Raw genomic sequence first — 24889 nt, 5'->3', positions numbered from 1 at the left:
GGTGGCGGCCTGCATACAGCGCCTTCCCGCTACCTTTATAAGGTCGTCGGTCCATCTTGTGGGTGGACTTAATGGGTCTTGTGGGTTTATTCGCTTTAGCAACCCATAATAAAACCCTTAAGAAATAACAAAACTCCAACCCTTTTATTAATAAAAGTTACACCCTAGTTGAACTCTGATTTAAATTGTCATTTGGTATGGAAATGTCATTTTAATCCAAGGTTTATCCTAGGTATAACTTTTTTTAAATAAGGGGGTAGTAGTTCTTCAAATAAAAACATTTATTTCACAATTATCTCTATCAATAATTATAGAGTTAAGGAAGGGTGCTGGAGCAGTAAACCCTTCATGCCTCGCATAACCTAAGTATCATAAGATGGACACGTATGATACTTCGGTTACACAAAAAGTATGTTTATCTTCGAACGCAACCAGATCTGAGGCTGGTGGCCATAGTAAATGTTGTTTGTCTTGGTAAGACCTTTCAAATGACACTACAAACGTAACTATTGGAGCCGGGTACCATTTTGCAAAAAAGTATGTTTATCTTCGAACACAACCAGATCTGAGGCTGGTGGCCATAGTAAAAGTTGTTCGTCTTCGTAAGACCTTTCAAACAAAACTAGAAGCATATCTATTGGAGCCGGGTACCATTTTGCCCATTGTCCTTTGCTTCGCTTTTGGTTCTCTACTTACGCGTGGTGAACGATATGAGCGCACGGTAGCGACGCCAAAGGCTCTGGCCGGTCTGCTAAGGGCTCCCTGCATCGAGCGCAAGTGGGCAGCGACCAGTTACATTCTTCCTCCATTAAATTAGGGAGTACCTCAAGGATCAATTTGGACTCTAGCATTGTTGAGTCTAAATCCGTTAACATCTGCCTCATCCGCAAACTTTTTGACTAGAAATTTCTTTCTCTTTGTAGCTTAGACCCTTAACTACAAAAATTACTCAATATTTTTTAAAAGTAACTACAAAAACATCTAAAAATAGGTACTTACGCATGGTGAACGATATGAGCGCATGGTAGCGACGCCAAAGGCTCTGGCCGATCCGCTAGAGGCTCACGGCAACGAGCACAAGTGGGCAGCGACTAATAAATATGGAGTTCCACAAGGAACAATATGGACTCCACTTCTAAATCCGTTGAAATCTTCTTCATCCGCCATCTTTTTGGAAAGAAGATTCATCCACCATGTAGCTTAGACTTATAACTACGTATCCTAGGCTATATTTTTGAAAAACTGTTTGTATTTTAGTGAAATATTGAACAATACTCACGCGTGGTGAACGATATGAGCGCACGGTAGCGATGCCAAAGGCTCTGGCCTATCTGCTAGAGGCTCCCGGCACCGAGCACAAGTAGGCAGCGACCAGGTGGCCGCAGAACGTTTCTGGCGAGCGGCCGCGTTGTTGTCACCAAGCGCTGTGTAGATCTCGGCCAAACGGAGGCGCACGCGGCGGACTAGCATCTAGGAACAGAAATTCAGGTAAAATCCAGTCTTCTTCTTCTTGTCATGTCGACAACAAACCTACACAGTGTCAGTCGAAAACTCTGCTACAAGAGTTGGCGATCATAAGCCAATGACAGGTCGGGCGACCCATGACAGTCCGCGCGACCTGTCATTGGCCTATGATAGCGATAAGTCTTCCTGCGTGCAGTTGTTTGGGCACGCAGGGCTCAACTCGATCTCGATCTCAGATGTTTCAAACTTGGAGCGCAAGTTCGGTTGTGTTCCACAGTCGATGAAGCACATGATGTCGTGTGAAATCGATTAAGGAAGTCAAATAGTGTTGGCGACAGATCTGGTAGGAGCTGTGCACCGATGGTAACACTTTAACCTCCCCAACAAGGCATACGCTGTCTTGTTATTACATATTAGCCTAGTAGCAACGAGGCCGAGGACTTTCCCCCGGGACAAACTTGGCCTTCATTGGTTGGGTTATTGGCGGTCAAGCTCTAGATCCTGGCTACACAGGAGTTGCAGCGGTGGGAACGAGAGGTGGGAATAGTCTCGATAGTAGCACCGAGCACAGTTACCAGGTCTAATCGCCAACAGATAGGTAGGTAGTAGATATATTGAGCAATAGTTAAACTTTTTTTTCTTTCATTCTACTTAATAATTCGCCTCCGTGGGTTGGAACACTCTAAAACTGGAATAAAACTATCCTATGTCTAAAAACCTACCAAACATCTGAATTGGTTAAGTGTTTTAAGCGTGAAAAGGTAAAAGTCAGACAAACAGACTTACTTTCGCCATTATAATAGTCTCAGTTCAATTTTGACAATCAAAGTCAAAGTCAAAGTCAAAATTTCTTTATTTGTTTAGACTAATAAATAGTTCTTACAAATCGTCATTTTGCTCTTAAGGAGCCTCTACATGTCTCATAATCTTTTTACCCTACCAGCGCTTCGAGACCAACATTTGGCAAGTGCTGAGAAGAAGCGCCGCAACAAACTCAGTCACCACTGTCTGCCGGTTAATATAAATAAATAGAAATAGCAGTAGTAGGTACATTCGATTCAGGAGCAGTTCACTGAATTTACCGTGCATTCTTGTATAGTGTATAATGGGTATACAAAATTGCGTGGTATATTAAACAAGGTAGTGACGTGCTAATATCTAGACTTACAGATTACATACTTAAATACTAGTAGAAATGACTCGCATACATAAATTGGAATAACTTGGATTGACCAGTCCCCGAAAGCAGCGTCTGTTCACAGACATGACGAGTGAACCAGCCATCGCTTCACTCGACCATATTAGAGGGAATGTAACGACCCGCCTCACTACGCCACCACCCCAGAGACATTTTAGTGAGAATGACAATACCAAGTTATCTCTTAGAAAAAAAAAAAACAATAATAAAGCTAAGTAACAGTCCAGATTGAGAAGCATGACACTATAACATTTTAGAAAATTAGATTAGTTTATACATTACTTTTCATAGCACGATTTTAATTATTTTTAGTGCGAGCATGAGAGGACCATAATCCTACTCCCAGGATGACTTATCATTAAGAAAATCTCGAGTTGTATAATAGGCTTTTTTAAGCATGTGATCTTTAACTATACCTTTAAATTTATTGTACGGTAGCTCTTTATATTTATCAGGGACTTTGTTATAAAAATGGATACCTTGTCCCATAAAGGTGGCAAACACTTTATTAAGTCTAAAAGCGGGTATAGCCAATTTATTTTTATTTCTAGTATTGATTTGGTGAATATCACTTTTCTTTTTGAATTCATTAATATTTTGTTGAATAAATAGAATACAGTTTAAGATGTATTGTGAAGCGGCCGTGAGAATGCCAATTTCTTTAAACAATTCTCTAAGGGACGCTCTTGCTTTCATTTTATACAAGTATCTTATGGCACGTTTTTGCAAAATAAATATTGTTTCAAAATCTGCAGCTTTGCCCCATAGCATGATTCCATATGACATTAGGCTATGAAAGTAGCTAAAGTAGACTAAGCGAGCTGTTGAAACATCGGTTAATGACCGTATTCTTTTTATTGCAAAAGCCGCTGAGCTGAGCTTTCCCGCCAGAGTTTCTATATGGGGGCCCCACTGGAGTTTTGAATCCAGGGTAATTCCCAGAAATACAGTAGATTCTACCAGATCGATTGCATTATTATTAAGTTCTATTTGGGTACTAACTGTTTTTACGTTAGGCAAAGAGAATTTTATACATTTTGTTTTCTTTGCATTCAGTTGTAGATTATTTGTAGTGAACCAACTTAAAACTCTTGTTAGTGCATTATTTACATCGTCAAAGTTATTTTTACTTCTATCAATATTAAAAATCAAAGATGTGTCATCAGCAAATAACACGATTTCGCAAGAGTCTTTAACACGTTGAGTGCGAAACCAGGTCTATAGACCTTGTGTACGTCTCGCTTACCGTGCGGCTAAGAAAATTATAGTCTTCCTTGTCGTGCGAAAGGCATAACTTCAATTGGGTCCAGTGTAGGAAAGTGATGAATATATATCTATGATGTATTCTTAAAATAGAATCCAATGATGTACCTACCTTAATACCAGGTTTTTAGACCTGGTACCGCACGGAAGTAATAAAATGTCTTCACAATGCGAAACCAGGTCGAAGCACCTTGTACCCTGCGCACCTTGTACCGCACCCCACGCTAGCTTCGTGCAGCCAGTGTTGCCTCGCATTCGCAAGAAACGCACATGTCGACATGGCGTCAAGAGAAACAAACAAAATCAAAACTGCAAATTGATTATAATTTAATTTGCTACACGATTTATTGCTAATTTCAATAGTTTTTCGTGACAAACATTTGAAGTTGTAACTAAATGTTATTAAATAATATGTTTTCTTTAAATATAGCTTATTTAAGTATTTATGCACGTATGTCTTATTTGTAAAATATTTAGACTAAATTATTAAAACATCTTTGTTTGTTACTTTTTTAAATTTTTATTAAAACTTAATTAAAACTATCGATATTTGTATTTCACATCCCTAAAATACCCACCAGACTTCCCTACTTCAGTGCGGCACAGGGTGCATAAGCCTTGTATTTTGAATATAGCTATAATTTTTATACTAAACAAGTTATTCACGAACGCCTTCAGGTGTATGTCAATAAATGCATTATTATTAATATTCAAAGAAAAAAAACACAATATCTATTAACATGAAGCCAAAAATAAAATTAATATATCTTAAATATTACAAGGTCTTTAAGCCTTGTGCCGCCACAATGTAAGTTTTAATACCAGGTTTACTGACCTTGTACCGAAGGAATGGAAAGTATTAGAAAGTTACTGCCGCAGCAAAGGTGTTAACAAAATATGGTAGATCATTAATGTATATAAGAAACAAGAATGGACCCAGAATGGACCCCTGCGGAACTCCCATTGTCACAGGTGACCCAGAAGACAAAACACCATTTATGTCGACTTTTTGAACTCTAAAGTTTAAATAGGATTGTATTAAATCCAAAGCCGAGTCCTTTACCCCATAATAGTGCAGTTTGCGAATTAGCGTTTGATGTTCTACGCAGTCAAAAGCTTTTGAGAGATCACAGAAGACCCCTAGTGCATTTTGAGAATTCTCCCAAGCCTCGAAGATATGTTTAAGTAGTGCAACCCCAGCATCGGTGGTGGAACGACCCTTGGTGAAACCATATTGTTCACTATGAAATAGTTTATTAGAGCCAAAGTGAATCATAAGTTGCTCCTGTATGATTTTTTCAAAAATCTTGCTCAAAGCGGGCAAGATAGAAATGGGTCTATAATTGCCAGGGTCGGTTTTGCTACCAGACTTAAATAATGGCATTAGTCTACTGTGTTTCATGAGGTCGGGGAAGATTCCCTTATCTATGCAATTATTGAATATTATCGCTAACTGTGGGGAAATTATATCAATAATGTGTTTGACTATCTTGACAGAGATGCCCCAGATATCAGTTGTACTCTTTACATTTAAAAGATTAAAAGTTTTAGTGATATCTAATGGAGTAATATGTTTAAAAGAGAAGTGCGAGTCACAGGGTGTCACGTGGGTTTTCAATATTTCTTCAGCCTCGGAGGGAGATGACTTTAAGTTGGCAGTTGTTGCTGAAGCTATATTAACAAAAAATTTGTTAAAAGCTTCTGCTACATCTTTATCTGCAGATATCAAATTATCGTGAACTTTGAGAGAAAAGTCATTATCTCTTGGTTTTAGTTTACCAGTCTCTCGGTTGATAACATTCCAAGTTTCTTTTATTTTATTACTGGCGTTCCCTATCTTGTCCCGAATATAAAAAGACTTAGCCATGAAGCAAACCTTCTTAAAAATTTTTGAATACCTACTTTTTCACATGTTCAAGAAAAGATATACTATTATTATACTTTTTCATGCCATAAAGCTCATATAACGTATTTCGACTTTTGTATATTCCCTTAGTAGCCCAGTCACTAAACTTAGATTTGGTATTTGGTTTTAATGGCTTTACAGTAAAAACTTTGTCATGTTCGGTTTTAATACATTCGAAAAGGTTATTGTAAAGAGCATCTGGGTCTCCCTGCACGTACGGGACTAAATGCAATTTATTTCCAAGATTATTCTTAAAACGGTCTAGACGACTAATGGTTACAGGTCTACATACGGCATTTTTGTTACTTGTATTATTAGAATTATTAAAAATAAATTCTACTTTAATACCACAGTGATCTGACGTAAGATTGTGTATGACAGCTTTTTTGTCAGGGACACAGCTAGAGAAAATATTATCTAGACAAGTAGCTGTGGTTTCCGTAATTCTAGTTGGCTCCTTAAATTGACTAAACAAATTAAATGACTTAAAAAGGGAAAGTAGTCTTACAGAATATGATGATGAGCTATCTAGTAAATTGACGTTAAAATCTCCACAAACTAAGACCTTTTTGTTGCTGTTACAAGTTTTATTAAGAGCATCCTCAATAGCCGCTTCAAAAATACCAAAGTCCCCAGAAGGGGGTCTATACACACATACAATGATGTAACTCTCAAGCTCGACACAGGAAATTTCGATAACACGCTCAACTGATAGCCCTACTACATCTTTGCGTTCTTTACATTTAATATTATTATTGACAAATATTAAGGAGCCTCCGTGAATGGCAGACTTCCTGTAAAACGCGCTACATAACTGATAATTATCTATGTAAAAAGAGCTTTCATATTTCTTAAGCCAGTGTTCAGTAATACACATTACATTAATGTCAAAACTTTTTAAGAAAAGCTCTATTTCTAAAACTTTGCTGGCCAAGCCTTGAATATTTTGATGAACAATCTTGAATGTTCCAGACTTGGCCTTTGTCGAGTGCCTCAGTTTAAACAACTAGTAGTAGGTACAGTCTTAATATTATTATTTACATAGTGAGAAATCAAATTATTAGTACCCTGATTATGATTATTTTTATAAATATGATTACATTTAATATTGTATGCAATCAAAGAGGCTAATTTATTCTTTAATTTTTTAGAGAGATACATTGTATCTACAGTCAACTTAAAGTTAGAAATAAATTTATTTATGTCAAAAAGTAAAAGTGCGTCGCTATGACGATAAGTCAGGTTATACATTAGTATATTTAAATCAAATATTTTCTTGTTGATCTTATTGACATTATACCCTGAATTTACATAGGGTAAAGCACACAAAATTATCTTAAATTTTAAGCTATTTTGCAAATCCAAGAGTTGGTCAATATTCTGAATTATACTCTTTTTATCTACTAAGTAACTATTACCCCTTCCCTCCGGACATCTGAGGCGATCAGACGTGTTTTGAATACTCCGTTTCGTTGTGAAATCTATTTTTATTATAAATTATCACCATAAAATCAAGAACGAAAAATTAGGAGCGCATAACTACGCAGGAGTCATCTGTTTGCGGCTGCGTGACTGCGTGAGTGAACCTTTCTCTCTAATACACTCGATGCTATCAGGGGTCAAGTTACGGTGGACGGCGATAAGTTTGTACCAAATCGTCGCGACCGTCCAAATAAGCTGACCTCCGTCGATCCTCCCGCAATACTAATTCCTAAGCAGCTCACGCGCCCTGGTACTTTTGACTGACTTACATACATCATGCCACTGCGTCGCTCTCCCCCCCGCCCCGCCACCTGCGCGCCGCTCGAGGACAAGAGTGGGCCTACCCGGCCGGCGACCCGCGCCAAACTGCACAAAGATGCTTTGGCGCAGCAACTATCACAAAATACACCGGAACATGACTTGCAGTCTATGACGGATGATGCGTCAAGCTCACAGCACAATATATCACAGCGTCCGAAGCAAACTAAATCAAATTCAACGGAAACGCAGCTGGCAAACTTCATGACGGAAATTAGAGAAATGTTTTCTGACTTTAAAAAGCAACAAGACACAAAAATGGAGAAGCTGTACACTGTTATTGAAGAAATAAAAATTCAAAATTCAGAGATCGGAACTTCAATCGAATTTTTGTCCACCAAATATGACACACTTACAAAACAAGTTGATGACCTTAAGGAGGAAAATTCTCAACATCTCAAACGTATCCAGTCGCTTGAAAGTAAATTGGAAACTTTTGAAAAAAGCGCTCGCGCTACCTGTATAGAAATCAAAAATATACCGATTAATAAAACAGAATCAAAAGCTACTCTCATTGAAACAGTAAACAAAATTGGGGAAATCTTAAAGGTGAACATACAGGCAAAGGACATTAAAGATATATTTCGCATTAATACCAGAATCCAGGACAATAAGACTTTGATAGTTGACTTTGGTAGTGTCATCACGAAGGATACCTTTTTAAAAGCATACAAAAGTTATAACAAGAGTCCTAATAAACTGAATTCTGAAAACATTAGACTAAGTGGTCCAGCGAGACCCATTTTCATATCAGAAAACTTGACTGCGAAGATGAAGCGATTATTCTACTTAGCACGTGTTTTTGCAAGCAGTAATGAATGCAAGTACTGCTGGTCGTCAAATGGCAAGATATTCATTCGAGAAAAAGATGGCTCTCCACTCCACCTAATAAGAAGCGAAACAGATCTAAACAAACTATCTAACTATATCAAAATGACTAGTCTTACTATGTGCTTACGTGTATGCTTATATAATAGCTTTCTTTCTCCTGAAAATATTGTCTGATATTGTGGAATCTCATAAAAGTAGTTACAAATCTACGCAAACAAACTTCCCCTTCTGATGAATTACTGACCACTCATAATGATCCGCAGGCAGCTGCTGATTTTGTAAACAATTTCTTTGCGAACGTAGGCAAAGATTTGGCTTCCAGTATAATTAGGAACCCCCTTGACGCGTCACATCTAACCACCCTTAAGGAGCCGTCTATCTCGGTGTCGGATTCCATGGCGCTTCTGGACACTGACGAGAGAGAAATAGAGGCCATCATTTTGGGACTACGACAAAGCTGTGCGACGGGCTGTGATGGTATTCCCACCTCTTTAATTAAAGAGGCAAGGCATATACTCATCCCAGTTCTGTGTCACGTATTCAACCTTTGTTTTTCTACGGGTACTTTCCCGATGGTGTTTAAGAGAGCCTTGGTCCATCCCATTTATAAGAGTGGGGACAGGTACAGTGTCAACAATTATCGGCCAATATCTGTCTTACCTATTTTATCTAAAATTCTTGAAAAAATAATAAATAATAAACTAATTAATTACCTAAACTCAAAACAAATAATTGCTTCTAACCAATTTGGTTTTAGATCCGGAAAGAGTACGGAGGATGCCGTCTTAGATTTAACCAGTACCGTAATAAAAAATCTAAACCGTAAATTAAATTCACTGTGTATATTTCTAGATCTCTCAAAGGCATTTGACACTGTATCTGTCTCCATTCTGCTCTCTAAACTTCACCATATAGGTATTAGAGGTATTGTGCTAGATATGTTCATGAGCTACCTTTCTGACAGGGTGCAATACGTTACGATTGGCAATATCACGAGCCGAGCTGAGTCGATAGCGTATGGTGTTCCTCAGGGCAGCGTTCTCGGTCCGACTCTGTTCCTGATATATATAAATGATCTGTGTAAATTGAACTTACTGAATAGCAAAATTGTTACATATGCTGATGACACTGCAATCATTGTTCATGGACGGAGTTGGGACGAGACGCGCTCTTATGCTGAATCCGCATTGTACTCGGTTATGATGTGGCTGTCTAGAAATCTGCTTACATTAAACTTGACTAAAACTAAATTTGTCACATTTGCTCCTACGGTCGCATCACAGCCTAACTCGTCATTTACCATATCTGCTCACCAATGTTGTATGAACTCAGTTGCTCCTTGTTCTTGTGTCCCAATATCACGCACGCACACTATTAAATACCTGGGTGTCATGGTCGATAGTGTCCTATCATGGAGTGAACACATCAAATGCATGACGTCACGCATTAGAAAACTAATATTTGTTTTCAGTAAACTTAGAATTGGCGCAGACTTAGCCACTTTAAGAACTGCCTATTTTGCTCTTGCCCAGGCAATAATTACTTATTGCATTACAGTTTGGGGAGCCGCTGGTAAAACAAAGTTAATACAGCTTGAACGGGCTCAAAGGGCAGTTCTGAAAGTAATGGCATCGAAGCCAATCAGATATCCCACCATAGAAATTTTCTGCTTCTGGGAGGTTCTTTCTGTCCGAAAATTGTTTATCGTAAGTGTTGTTTTGCGTAAACATAAAGACCTTGTCTTTGATCCAAATATATCGCTGACTAAAAGAAGAAAAGACATAGTATGTGTTACAGTGGGGTGTAGGTTGGTATTGGCCAAGCATCATTACGATTATATAAGTCCCAAACTTTACAACAAGGTTAATAAAGTACTGAACATTTACCCTCTAACATCACATAAGTGTAAAGCCCTTCTGAGTAAATGGCTGCTTACCCTTGGTTATGATGAGGTGGAAGCCCTGGTTAAGTAATTTCACATACATAAACTCACACTCACATCACACACAACACATCACACATTACACATCAAACACTACACATCATACACTACACATCATACACTACACATTACTCACACACTGCTATTTTTGTTCTTAGTTAAATGTATACCAACTTAATGTTATTTGTTAATGTCTTTGTCTGAAACGCCCGTCTACTTAGAGGTGGGCGCTAACATCTGCGACACAGTCTTAGACTACTGCAAATGTTAACGCTAAAATGATTGTGTAAAATTGTTTCTGGTTTCAAATAAAGATTTTATTATTTATTATTATTATTATTATTATTACCATACATTATGATAACATTGGAGTTCTCATCTAATTTTTGGTTTTTACTAATTTCGTAAATTATCTCTGTAAGAAACCTACCTGGATAGCAATAATTCAAGACTTGTGTATTCAAGTGCTCGCTGAGCATAGAACCTACCCCCTGACCAAGCTGATCAGAATAAATATAGGTTTTCCCTCCATTACCGGTATCACTAATTTTTTTAGACAAGGCAGTTTCATTAGTTTGGGATTCAGTGAATAATATGTCCTGCGCCGGCTCAGTTTGAATAGACTTTGGTATTATAGTGGGCTGAAGGCCAATAATACAGTTACAAGACTGTTTTTTTGATAAGGTCTCAAAACGCTCAGTGTTGTAATTACATAGGTCAACAAGTTTGAACCAACGTGTTTGATGTCAACAATCATTGGGTAGACTTGTGAATTTTCGGACTAAGCTAATAAAAATTTCTGGTTCTTCTTACCTTAGCTCCAACCGAAGTAGAGACCTCCAGCAACCTAGTATTGAACTCCAGCGGTCGGCAGTTGCAGATCCTTCCTTGTATTCGCAGAACCTACGAAGAAATTGGCATTGTAAAAATCTTTGGGTAAATAACACTAAATTTGTGATAATAGATTCTAGAACTCCAGATTTTGTGTAGCAATTTCACATCTCAAAAAAGCGTTAGGACTGAAATGAGTGTTTTTAAAGGTGCCTTGGAATTACTGATTCCTAATGCTTGTGAAATTTTCTTTAATAACGGTCAGAAAGCTAGCCATTTTGTAGTGCAGGACGGTTCCTCAAGGGGAGGAACGGGCAAACCAAGTCCTGCATTTACTCTGGTAAAGGTAGCAGGAAGGCGCTGTATGCAGGCCGCTACCAACCAGGCGATGTGGACATCATTGGGCCTATGTTCAAGAGTGGACGTCCTGCGGCTGAATTTGATGATGATGATAATTAGACGATGATCTGATGATCATGATGATAATCTTACCTCCAGACATCTAGCAGCTCCGTCCATAGCTTCCATCTGGGCTAATCTGTCACCCAGCGCCTGGCCGGCACCCATTGCCACTTCGTAATGTCTGGAAAAGGAGATTCCTTACATAATTTTACGTATCTATGTGACTTGTCACATCTCTCCTCCAACCCTCCTGTGTAGCCAGGATCTACAGCTTGACCGTCAAGTTTGTCCCGGGGCAAAGTTAAACTGTCATTGGACCCGCAACGATAAGTTCGTTCAGAAGAACATAGCAGGAGTGGTTCCTATTTACATTTATCTACGTGAGAAGTTTCAAAAACCGTATTTGCATCAGTCTGTCTGCAAAGTCCCTTTAGCAACCTTTTGGTACAGATTTAAGCCCGGTTTCGACCAAAAGAAGAGCTATTTGCATAACCAACTAAACCGAAGGTAGACGTGCAAATAACGAAATCTGAATGGTTACTCAAATATCTTCTGCTTCGGTGGAAACGGAGGGATCTAGGATCAGCAAATACCTAAGAGCTTTCCCGATGTCGCATTTCCTCCGGTAGACGTCGCCGGCTATGCGCACGGCTCGCGCATAGCAACCCTGGTCTCCTGCCACTGCTGCCAGCCTGAGTGCCTCCTGGAAAACAATTAGAAATGTATGTTAGGAGGAGGAGACCTCTCTAATTTACCAGAAGCGAGATGGAAGATTTAGATGACACTCCTCACGCTGACCAAACGGGTTGGGAAGGCATTTTACAATGGGACATCACGATGTCGAGTCCGTTCCTTCATACACCTATGTCAGAAGAAAACACTAGAAGTAGTGAATTGAGCAGTATCACTCTAGACGTCATTACATTAGAACCCCACTATGTATTTTAAGTATACCTACCTATACCTATAAATTAATCTTTAGGACGTCCTCTACTGGACATACTCGTAAGCCCTTCAGTTAGAGGTAAGATAGCCAGTTCCTCCGTGGTTGAGGATTCCGGGTGAAGCTCGCTTCCACCTTCAGCCTGATCGTCACTTACCCTCAGGTGAGATACAGGCCAAGCGCTTCCTCGTTAATATGGATAAAAAAAGTAGTTTCCATCGGTAGCAACCTGCAACCAGTAGCATTCTGAAACCATCTAGTTTAGTTTTGCTAGGCTGATTCCGTATTTAGTCTCCTGAATGGGCCATTGTGCAGCCCATGGCCGAAATCTGCTGGTATTACAAGGGCGAATCTACCCAAGTACTACTCAAAAAACCGATGTGATACAGATTAAACCACAGAATAATAATAAGTACTACGTAATTAAACTCACATTGCAATAGTCGTGTGCGTCTCCCAGCTCCCCCCTAGCCCTCAAAGCGGCGGCCATTTGCAGCAACGCAGTGCGGTGGTGACGCGTGTTCAGGTCGGCCGACCGCGGCCCGCGACCGAGGTCTAGTAACACCACCTTCACACCCAGAGGTTCCGGGTTCCATTCCCAGTGGAAGCAAACTTTTCTGCTCGTTTTAATTTTGGAAGGTCTGGCTAGCTACCACCATGTTACCCAAGTCTGTCGCTATAAAAACGATGCTCAGCGTTGTTGTTTCAGCAGTTGAAGGTAAGGTAGTCAGTTCCTGTGTGTTTATGGATTCCAGGTGAAGCTCGCTTCGACCTTGATTTGACTTTATGCCAAGTTCTATTCTATCAGGTGAGGTGCACTGACTAACGCCTGTATTCACAAACGATGCTTGCTTAAGTGAAGCAGCAAATCGAACGCAGAGCGTTGAATAGAGCTCTGTGATTGGTTCGCGTGTGACCCTGTGCGTCCCCGCGCACTGTGAGACCTCATAGTAATGTTTGTGAATACGGGCCTAAGAGCTTCTCCGTTGTAAGTAAAATGGTTCTACGACCTAGATATATGACTACGGATCCCAACTTTTCTGTTTTTTTCTGACGTCTTTTGGTGGAACAAATTGTTAAATACAGATTAGATAATAAACTCACATTGCAATAGTCGTGTGCGTCTCCCAGCTCCCCCCTAGCCCTCAAAGCGGCGGCCATTTGCAGCAACGCAGTGCGGTGGTGACGCGTGTTCAGGTCGGCCGACCGCGGCCCGCGACCGAGATCGCACGCGCGTGCAGCGCACGCGACCGCGCGCTCGGCGTCGCGCAGACGGCGCCATAGCTCTGAAAGGCCGACGTACACCTGGAAGAAAGGATTGAAAATCATGTCAGAACTCAGAAGTCGAAAGAAACTGTCTTTTACGTTTTCATACCTATAAAAATCGGGCTCGAAGGACCGAAAACGAATCAAACATCTTTTTGTGCAGAACAAGTCACAATGAACACTCATAGCACTCTCTCATGTAAGCTTTATTTGTTTAATTATATTATTAATTGTGTAATTTACACATAATATGCGAAAACATGTAAAAGGGTGTACAAGTAGTTTCTGAAGCAGTTATTATTTAATGTTTACTGTATGTTTTCCGAACAAAATAAATAAATAAATGAGGTGTGCGCCAGTTTTATGAGTTTTATGAGTAAGCAGGAGTAAGCTATTAAGCTATTGTATCAGCACTCAGCACTATTCAGAACCATCTGTTAAGTGATCGTGACTATTCCCACCTCTCGTTCCCACCGCTGCAACTCCTGTGTAGCCAGGATCTACAGCTTGACCGCCATAAAAACCCAACCAATGAAGGTCAAGTTTGTCCCGCGGGAAAATTAAACTGTCACCACATATTATTATCCATCTTGATAACCACTTGTGGGATATGATGGACATCCACAATAAGGAAGCTAGATGTTAGTGCTTCCTTCCGAGCGGGTGTTATGCTCGGGGACCAAGGTCCAATTTACACCATCTTGGTTTGCCTATTATATATAGGCAAGGCAAGGCCTTGGCAGGATATAAAACTCTGTCACCGCGATGCAGGTTTGTATGAGCGGCGGAGTGTGCCATAGTGTAGTAGTGACAGCGCCATCTGTTGGTACACAGTTTTTGTAGTGGCGTATCGTCGGTGTCGCCACACACTTTACCTGAAGTAGCAGAGTGTTGTCCTGCTGCGTCTGGGCCATAGATAGAGCTTTCTGGAAGCCGTCCATCGCCTTGGAGAAGGAGCCCAACTCCAGGCTCACACTGGCCACAGTGAGATGCACGAAGCCCGCGATGTTCTATAGAGAGTAGATTGTTCTGTTCTGCTGTATGAGTATGTGCGATTGATAGAATCATCTGGAGTCTTCTTTAAGGACCTCGACTCGAAACTCGCCTTAATTTAAGATCTCAGAAATATTTATCCTGATGGTGAATTTACCTGGAGTAGAAGAATCTGCTGTGTTTGTGCCATTGATGAATCCTTTTAGAAACTGTCCATGATTTTAGAATCTTCGAGATAGATCCCAGCCACAAAAGCATGCTGATGGACCTTTGTATACTTTGTTACTGACATGTTTACGAAGTCTTCCATGATCATTGTACCTATAGCATCAGCTTACCAGATACTTTACCTGAAGTAGAAAAAAGTTGTCCTGCTGCGTCTGACCCCTCAATAGAAACTTCTGGAGTAGATGACTCAAACTTTGGATGATTTAAGCTATCAAATCTCAAAAATATCCATATTTTCTTAACCTGTAGTAGAAGTGTGTTGTCCTGCTGCGTCTGGGCCACCGAAAGAGCCTTCTGGAAGCCGTCCATCGCCTTGGAGAAGGAGCCCAACTCCAGGCTGACACTGGCTACTGTCAGATGCACGAAGCCCGCGATGTTACCTCCACCGCAGTCGTTGTAGAGCGCGTGGCGGGCGTAGGATAGTGCTCTGGGAAGAAAATGGATAGTTATTTTATTATATCAACCCTCTAGACAAAGTAACTAAAGTGAAAGATTCACTGGCCTTTTTAAATATAGAGGAAGAGATGACATTTATCAACGATAGCAGCCTGACGCGAAGTAGGTACCGTATGTGTGGTGTCAAGCCCCGGAAGGGGGAGAATTGACTGAGAAGGGACATTGAAAAAGATGAAAAAGGATTTTGTCTGCACTGACTCTACTAACTGAACGTGAACAGTGTGCTGATCAGACGAGTAAATGGAGTCCTAGACTCTTGTGTTTTTAATAATTTGATGACCCGCGACAGGTGTCATGGCTTATATGTATATTAAACGTTAAATTAAATAAACACAACAAACTAGAAAATGGTCTTGACTTGATGAAGCGTTCGTAATGTTAACTTAAAAGTACAAAGCACTTTATTCAGATTCATAAGAAGAAAAAGAGACATATTTCATTAAGCGCACACTGTGCAAAGGCGCGGCGGCGACGCGGTAGCGGCGTCGTGTGCAGGAGCGCTAAGATTTAGATTTATCTGTCAAATCCTTCCAGGATTTGCTAGGCGCCGAGTCCAACTATTTTCATTCGAATTCCAGCTCTAATTGCAGGCAGTTAAGATCTACATTTACCTGTCAAGTCCACCCAGCGTCTGCTGTGCACGCGCTAGATTCAGATACGCTTCCGCGCGCATCGGCGCCGAGTCTAATTCCTCTGAGATGCCCAGCTGGCGTGTGGCGAACTCTATTGATTCTCTGTGAAGGATTAAATAAATTTATAACATTTAATTTTTAGCATAGGAAGGAACCCAAGACACGCCACAAAACATTGTTAACTAGAGCCTCAATACCTAACTTCTTAAGATTGGTTTCATCGAGCTGGGGTCTTGTGTGAGTTTACATCTTGAACGTATTCGAGATCGACTGCGTAAAAAAATGACATTAAATGTATGACGGATTGTACAGCGTCCCTAGAGGATACTTTCAAGAATTAAAAAATCTTCATAGATTTTTTGACGCACTCGATATCGATTGCGTTTGATGTAAACTCACACTACGCCCCTCGATGATGCGTCTTTCGCTACGTTTGCCGAGACAGTCTCCATACGCAAAATCTACGGACTGTGGTGAAATTGCCTGCCATTTTTTTCTTTACTATTTCGATTTTCCTACTGCTGCTGGTGCAGTCTGCACGGAGTTTGCTACGAAGTACCTTTAAGGATAAGAACTCACGGCGCGATTTTCACCCGTGCCCGCGGCGGTTGTGGAATTGCGGTTTTATTTCAAAACTCACGGCACCGCTTATTGCGCGTTTACAAAGCCGCCGATCATCGCCCGCATACTTGGCAGGCGCGGGTGAAAATCACGCCATGAGTTCTTTAGCCTAAGCATTCATGCTGTTATTTTTCTGCTTATCGAATCTCATATTCCTACATCAGGCATCACGATAGAACTTCTTTTTACTAATAGGTGGGTAAAAAAACCTATGAGTAATCTTCTAAATGCTTCTGGACAGCTCACCTGTACTTCCCAAAGTCCATGTACGCCTGATACAAGTGTCCGAGCAGCGTGAACTTGTCCGTCCGGTGCCGGACGCCTCGCAGCGCGGACAGCCATATCTTGACGGCTAGCCGCTGCTCGTTCTGACTGTATAACCGGACGCCGCGCTCGATCTGAGGGTAGAAAGCTTTTATTAGAATGGCGTTGATTTTCCTGAAAGCGCAGCGTAGGACGTCCATCTACAAGGTGAAACAACGACCTCATAAAGGTAGCGCGAACGCGCTGGACGCAGGCCGCTACCAACCGGGCAACATGAGAAGCATTAGGGGAGGCCTATGTTCAGCAACAGAACCATATTACCTCCAACTGCCGCAAGTTTCGAAAAACATCAATGCTGTTCTAAGCTTGTTTGCACATCTTTCACAAGTGATGATCAGGTGGAAGGTGGATGCGAGCTTCATCTGGAATCCTAAACCACAGAGGAACTATCTTACCTCCAACTGCTGGATCATCAAGACTGTTCTAAGTTTGTTCGCACATCTTTCAGAAGTGATGATCAGCATGAAGGTGGATGAGAGCTTCATCCGGAATTCTCAATCACAGAGGAACTGGCTATCTTACCTTCACTCACCTCGCACTTATTACGTGACATATAAGTTATAAATTACTGTATTTGATTGAAAAAGAGGCTGACAAAGGTGACTGAGTTTCTTCCGCCACTTCTTCTCAGCACCAGCTTATGTTGTCCCGAAGTGGTGGTAGGGCAAGCTATATTGAGACGTGTTTAAGTGCCCTGCAAAGGGTCTATATACCAGCTGAATAAACTATTTGAATGTCCAGCTGCCGCAATTTCCGAAACATTTGTTCACCTCCTTGCTGTCTCACCTTTCTCCTCGCCAAGTACTGGTCGAGCCGCTCGCGGCAGGCGCGGAAGCAGTCGAGCAGCCCCCCCTGCGGCCGGTGCGCGGGCCCGAAGCGGGAGCCCCACCGCAGCGCCCCATTGCGGGAGCCCCCTCCGTACTCCTCCGCGAACGGATATACTTCTGGAAGAAGGTTTAACAAATACTTAAATGGGGCACTTTTATAACCCTTCAAGTACCATCAAGAGGCACAATAGAAATCAATTATTAGTGCGATCTCATGAGACCACTTAAGCTTCAACCACACCAACGCTTGCTGATCGCCATCGCCGGCGCGATCATAGGCCAATGACAGGTTGCACAACCAGTGACAGTCCGCGTGCCAATGATCGCGCCGTGATGGCGATCTGCACGCGTTGGTGTGGTTGAAATATAACTAATAATACTTATGCTCCATCTAGGAATCAAAGTCGAAACACAGTGGCGGCGTAGCATGGGTTGGCACCCGGGGCGATAGCACAGCACAGCCCCCTCCCCCTTTTACTACATACTAGCGCCAGTGAGTACTAATCTGCGCCACTGTTGTCACCCCCTGATGAGGCGGACCGCCCCCACCGCCCCTCCCTTACGCCGCTACTGTCGAAATATCTGAAGGTCTCCATACCTGGCTGCTCATCGAGATGGTGTCGCGACGGATCAGGCGAGCTGAGCAGTCGCGTGGCCGACAACTGGTGCGCCGGCGCCCCGCTGCAAGAACAACACATTAGCCTCCTTTCTGCAGTCGGTAAGGATCATTGTAGCCATGGGCGTACCCAAGGGCATCCAGGGTCGCTTTGAAGGAACTAAGTCAAACTATCTGAACTAAAAAATCTGACTTGCCCGAAGGCCAGAAACTGAGAAGTCAACTCGGAAAGGGATCGTCGTCGCCTTTCGCCTCAACATAACGTCGTAAGCAGATTGAGTTTTGACTTGGCTACGGTAGTCTTCCCCGCACTTACGGCTCATCAAAGACCCTTAGGCCACGTTGAGATGATGAGGCCACAGCACAGCTGACACGTTTAGCATCGGCGGATTTGTTTAAAAAATCGGTGCAGCATTGCGATTTCACGACTTCATGCGTTGTATGCGTGCGGAGTACCATGCCCCGAGAATAAAATGCCTACATGACAATGTATTGTATTTTTTATTTCTTTATTTAGGGACTTTTATATACAGGGTGTTAGGTAAATGGGTATATGAGCCGGCACTAGCCCATCTTAACATGCGCATTTAAATGGTATGGTGAAGTCAGAAATGGCAATGCCAGATTTTGTATGGAAAGTGGCGTCTTTTTTTTTTCGCGCGGCCATCGATCAAACTTTGTTTTTTGATTACAAAATAGTGTAATAAACCAAACTTACTATGGCATGTATACCTCTAAACTCAGTCTGAACTGAGTTACGAGCATTAGAAGTTTGATGATTTTCATACTAGATTTGCTTTTTGTGCGCAAGTTTTGTAAGAAATTGCAACAAAATATTGCGATATTTTTTTATTGCGCTGATTCTGCTCCATACTGATGTCTGGAGCATTTAATGGATGGTATTGTTTGTTTACACATACAATCTCACTAGTTTGTTGCAATTTCTTACAAAACTTTGCGCGCAAAAAGCAAATCTAGTATGAAAATCATCAAACTTCTAATGCTCGTAACTCAGTTCAGACTGAGTTTAGAGGTATACATGTCATAGTAAGTTTGATTTATTACACTATTTTGTAATCAAAAAACAAAGTTTGGTCGATGGCCGCGCGAAAAAAAAAAGACGCCAATTTCCGGCATTGTCTTTTGATATCATTATTTTAATTTTTTTAATTTTCATACAAAATAAATTTTATAAAATCCGATTTGTATGAAAATTAAAATAATTAAAATGAAGATATCAATTTTCTGACTTCACCGTACCATTTATATGACCATGTTAACATGGGCTAGTGTCGGCTCATATACCCATTTACCTAACACCCTGTAGATGTACGTCAGTCCCATCATAACCTAACAATTTATAAAGATAAAAGAAACTAGATAAATACAGATCAGATATTAATGTATTGTAGTTGTAAACGCGCGTTGAGCACTCATCATCCAAACAGGGCCAAATAATAATATAATAATAATAATACATAATTTATTTCAGACTTTCATCCATAGTTTGTTAGTAGGGATTAGTAACAATTTTTCCTTATATTATGTTAGTTGAGTTAGTGCACATTACTTTTACTTTTAGTTTTCATTTTATTTGGCCCATAGATAATTGTATCCAATGTGTTTGGATAGGACAGTCAGGACGTGCAATAATTGTCCTCAGAATGCTGTTGTTGCTGACCCTTATGCGGCGTAGCAGCGACGAGGCTTTTTTACGCATTATCGCATGGAACCCGTCTGTCCGTGCGTCCGCGAACATTCCCGAGGCGCTGCAGAACCGCGGCAGCCTCAACAGCATTCTGAAGGCGTTGTTGTACTGCACGCGTAGCGCGCTGTAGGCTCGACGCGTATAACTCACCCACAGACCACTCGAGTAAAAGGACTGACAAAAAGCCTTGAAAAGGGTAATCTTGACCTCCCCCGTACATCGAGCGAACCTGCGTGCAAGCATATTGCTTCTTACCGCCAGCGCCCTACGCTCTCTCTCAATGTCCTCATCATCACTTAAATTTGCAGTGACTATATGCCCAAGATATTTAAATTTTTCAACATTTTTCAATATCGAACCATTCAGAGTTATTGGCGGCACATAACCTGGCGCACGCTTTCCCGCTTTAAATACAAGGATTTCACTTTTTTTGGCGTTGTACACCAAGCCATGGGCCGCCGCATACGTCTCACAGATAGAAACCAATTTTCTTAACCCACCAATAGAAGGGCTCAGCAGCACCATGTCATCAGCGTAGCTTAGGTTATTTACACACTGTCCGTCTATTTAACAGCCAATATGGATGCCACTGAGCTCCCCAATCAGCTGGTCAATGTAGAGGTTAAAAAGGGTAGGCGAGCTTAACCCACCCTGCCTCACTCCGCATTGAAGGGTATACTCATCTGAGAGTGCACCAGCCCACCTCACCTGGTTTTTTTGATTTATACCAAAATCTAAATAAATTAGTACAGTCTTCCGGCATACCAGCTCTCCCCAGTTTCTCCCATAGTAGGCCATAGTCTACCAGGTCGAAGGCTTTAGATAAGTCTAGGAAGCACGCATACACCGGCGTTTTCCTATTTGTATAGTACTTGACAGTGTGCTTAAGGCTGAAAATGGCGCTTTCTGTGGACACACCTGGTTTAAAACCAAATTGCGCATCGCGAAGTTCCACATACTTTGCGAGACAGCCGTTAAGCAGCCAAAACGGACGGACGAGCCGTAAGCACGGGAACGGCTAGCCGTAAGTTAGATGATCTCGCATGCACCGCGGTTCGAGAGCTTATCTGGCGAGGCGATTACGTTACGATTCCGATTAGTGTGTGTTACAGTGGGGAGTTTCATACAAAGAATACTGAATGGTTCAATTGATACGGTAACGATCCCTTTCCGAGTTGATAAGCGTGCTTCGACCTTTTTAGATGACACGTGAGGCGTGTCAACTTAATTCAAAATTATGTTATCTGTGGCATGACGCGCTAGGTGAGTCATACATTTTTCAACTTACCCGAGGAAGTCGCGCGACTCTATAGAGTCCCATGACATGTTCCGCGGGTGGAGGCGGCAGGGTCACCTGGCCGTTGGGTGCATCGTCGCCTCTCGCTCGCACGTCGCGCAAGCTCACTGGAAAGAGCGAGACAAATGTCAAATGTTTCCAATTAAATTCCGGTCGCCGAGCACGTACCTACAATATCGTTTAATGGCCGCAGTAAGTGTGCGAGCGTGACAGCAATATAAGCGATAAAAATACGTAGCTTGGGATCATTGGACAAAATCATACGTGCTCAGCGACTGGACTTTAACTTTTAAACCATATTTCCATACCGTATATTATGTTAAAAAGTTAATTGAAGTAGATGTTGAACAGTCTCACAGTAAATCCTTAAAATTACCACTTTGTTAGTAAACATTATGTTACTGAAACAATTTATTTCTAATGTTATCTGGCTTAAGTCGGGCAGTTCATCAGTATGGGCATATATGGAAGTGCGCACATTACGCCGATTGATTCTTCATACAAATTAGATCGGGCTCAACTATCGGCCGACTAAGGCTGGTTTTAATGTCACGCGGACTTTCAGTGCGGATCGGGAGCGGGAGCGGTTCCTCCAGACCGCATTACTCTAAAACGCTCCCTAGAAGTTCATACAGATTGGCCGTGCGGGGCGGGTCCGCACCGGACGGTCCGCGTGACACTAAAACCAGCCTAAAAATCGGTGGTCTGCGCCTAAGCTAAATGTAACATTAATGTGCAAACTACTAAACTTACCTGACCCAAACAAAACTTAAAACGGGGAGTCACCACGGGGTCCATTGCAGGAGTTGCGCACAGCTCATGGCGGGCTTAGGGGTGTGCCTGAACCGAAAATGATGAGGGTAGTATCGTATTTTGTAGTTGGATGTGCTGACGAAACATTAATTAATTTATTCGTGGTAAAAAATAGGGTAAAGCAACTAAAAAGTTACCACAGAAGAAGCACATAAAATTGAGCAGCTAATAAAAAATAGTTATAAGTGATAAATTATAGTTATAAATAAACACACACACATTACACACACTACCTCAGTTACTTTTTGTTTGCATTTTTGTTTAGTTTTGTTTAGTCTAAGTAATATAGTTTAATCTGTTAATTGCCTTGTACCGTGTGTCCTCACTATATTTTATCAACATTATTAACCTGTGTTACTTAAGGCTGCCGCGACACAAGCACAGCTTAGTACAACAGCCGCTAGATAAACAGACAGTAAACTTTTTGTTGGCAAATAAAATACTTTTTACTTTTTTTTACTAAATAAAATAATTTTAAAAATAGCAACTTTAAAACGATTTTTAAATTCAAAACAATTTCTTAATTCTCCGACTTCTGCGATCTGTCATAGAAATGACGCGGGTATACCCATTCAAAAAATAAGACAAAAGCCACCAAAAACTATCGTACCCATTATAGAGCAAGAACTCGTGAATCCGAAACCTTTATTTTACAAAAGTTTTGAAAGTGGCTTTGACAGCTACCCTAAAATGATTGTCTGGCAAGGGGTTGGAATTGGAACGGTCAAAACTGTCTGGCTGATGTGAAAACCGCATCTATTTTATCTGTCGCCAACTATTTCCTATTCTGTGATTACGCTAAATTGCAATAGTTTTAGAGTGAATACTTAGAGCCAAATAGGTACCTTCCTATTTTGTGCTATCGCTATGTGCTTAGTAGTTTGAGAGTGAATACTTAGACTGACTTAGAGCTTCAGAACACATGCTACCTTCTTTTAGCATCGGCGATTGGCGATTTAGCAGCTTTTGGAAGCTGAACGCAGCGACCACACTTAAAAAATACGTCAAACGTAGCAATTCACTCGCTTTTCGGAAGCTCGATGCAGCGTTAGGCAGGGTATTAACCTACCATGTAGCACGTAACGTAGCATGTAACGTAACCAACCTTCAAGTGAGTACGGCTCGTCCACGGTCATAAAGTGCTTGTCGCGGGAGGTGCGATTTATTTGACGTCGAGTGTATTTGACGCTGACTGTACGCCACTGAAGCGCTCTACCACTGCTCCAATTCCTTTTGGTCAATACAAATAAAATGTATATTTCACTTAAATAACTTACTATGGCTAGGGTCGGTTTAGACCCATGGGATTCCCTTGACGTGGATCATTAGACCCTAGAGACCAATAAACATGGTAGAGATACGAATAAGTTACACTTCTAAGGGGCTGCGCAAATGTAGACACAAATACCTTCACTGATTGGGTTATTGGCGGTCAAACTGTAGATCCTGGCTACACAGGAGTTGCAGCGGTGGGGACGAGAGGTGGGAATAGTCCCGTTAGAAAAATGTTTTTGCTGCCTATACGACACACCAAAGTCAAATATTTTATTCAATATGACTTAGGCCTTTTCCAGGGAGCTTATACACGTCTCAAATATAGCTTGCCCTACCACCACTTCGGGACAACTTATGGGCTGGTGCTAAGAGCAATGAAAAATGTTGCGAAAACGGGAAAATTATTCAAACTATTTTCATCCGCACAATCTGCATCAAATAATTCGTGACACCCAAAGTGGCCAAAAAGTTGACAACACAACCTTATTCCATTGTAACAAAGACGTGTTGGCTACTTTGGGTGTCACGAACTTTTTGACTCTGACTGTACGTAGTCGCGGGCTCTGCACGTATTTTGTATGCGACACAGGACACAAAAAGTGTTCTCTGTCTACGTTTGCGAACAGCTTATAAGAAATCTATACTTATAATAAATCTGTAGAGAGGTCAATTCTGTACATGAAATATATCTTCAAAATAACTATCAGGGGGTGATTAGTGATCGATACTGATGCCAAAAATGCAATCAGTAAAATTTTTGTCTGTCTGTCTGTCTGTCTGTCCGTCTGTATGTTCCTTATAGAAACAAAAACTACTCGACGGATTTTAACGAATCTTGGTACAATTATTCTTCATACTCCTGGGCAGGTTATAGTATACTTAGGAGTTCCCAAAGGAACAGGAATTAGCGGGAAAATCCTTTTGTATGAAAAATCTAAACCGCTTAAGTTAGACGCTTGAAATTTGTCATGTACGTACCTTAATAAACTTAAAGCTTACTTACAACAAGGAATTCCCGAAACTCCCACGGGAACGGGAATTAGCGGGAAAATCCTTTTGTCTGAAAAATCTAAACCGCGTAAGATAGATGAAGAGGGTAAAATGGGATTCACGCGTACGAAGTCGCGGGCGGCCGCTAGTCTATACTAATATTATAAATGCGAAAGTAACTCTGTCTGTCTGTCTGTCTGTCTCTCTTTTCCACTGAACCAATTTTTATGAAATTTGGCATAGAGATAGTTGGAGTCCCGGGA

General features: G+C 41.3%; 1 protein-coding gene across 1 annotated transcript; it reads right to left on the bottom strand.

Moving 5' to 3' along the window:
• Positions 1-1275: 1275 nt before the first annotated feature.
• Positions 1276-21577, bottom strand: LOC135085620 (43 kDa receptor-associated protein of the synapse homolog). Its single transcript, XM_063980395.1, has 11 exons — positions 21540-21577; positions 18464-18608; positions 17887-17952; positions 17023-17174; positions 16135-16257; positions 15311-15494; positions 13685-13885; positions 12231-12340; positions 11728-11818; positions 11218-11307; positions 1276-1470 (listed from the first exon to the last, which is right to left on the bottom strand). Exons 1-11 carry the CDS (start codon positions 21575-21577, stop codon positions 1276-1278), a joined length of 1395 nt encoding a protein of 464 aa, XP_063836465.1.
• Between the last annotated feature and the right edge of the window lie 3312 nt (positions 21578-24889).

This window comes from Ostrinia nubilalis, chromosome 29, assembly GCF_963855985.1.
Source record: "Ostrinia nubilalis chromosome 29, ilOstNubi1.1, whole genome shotgun sequence".
NCBI classification, from domain to species: Eukaryota; Metazoa; Arthropoda; class Insecta; order Lepidoptera; family Crambidae; genus Ostrinia; species Ostrinia nubilalis.
Note: the sequence above shows the minus strand (reverse complement) of the source record. Positions and strands in the feature narration are given on the sequence as shown.

Coding starts and splice junctions, on each gene's coding strand:
- LOC135085620 (XM_063980395.1), bottom strand. CDS start 21,577: ATGTCATGGGACTCTATAGAGTCGCGCGACTTCCTCGG. Junction 17,175..17,886: donor AGTACTTGGCGAGGAGAAAG/GTGAGACAGCAA, acceptor TTCTACCCTCAG/ATCGAGCGCGGCGTCCGGTT. Junction 15,495..16,134: donor ACGCTGGGTGGACTTGACAG/GTAAATGTAGAT, acceptor TTTTCTTCCCAG/AGCACTATCCTACGCCCGCC.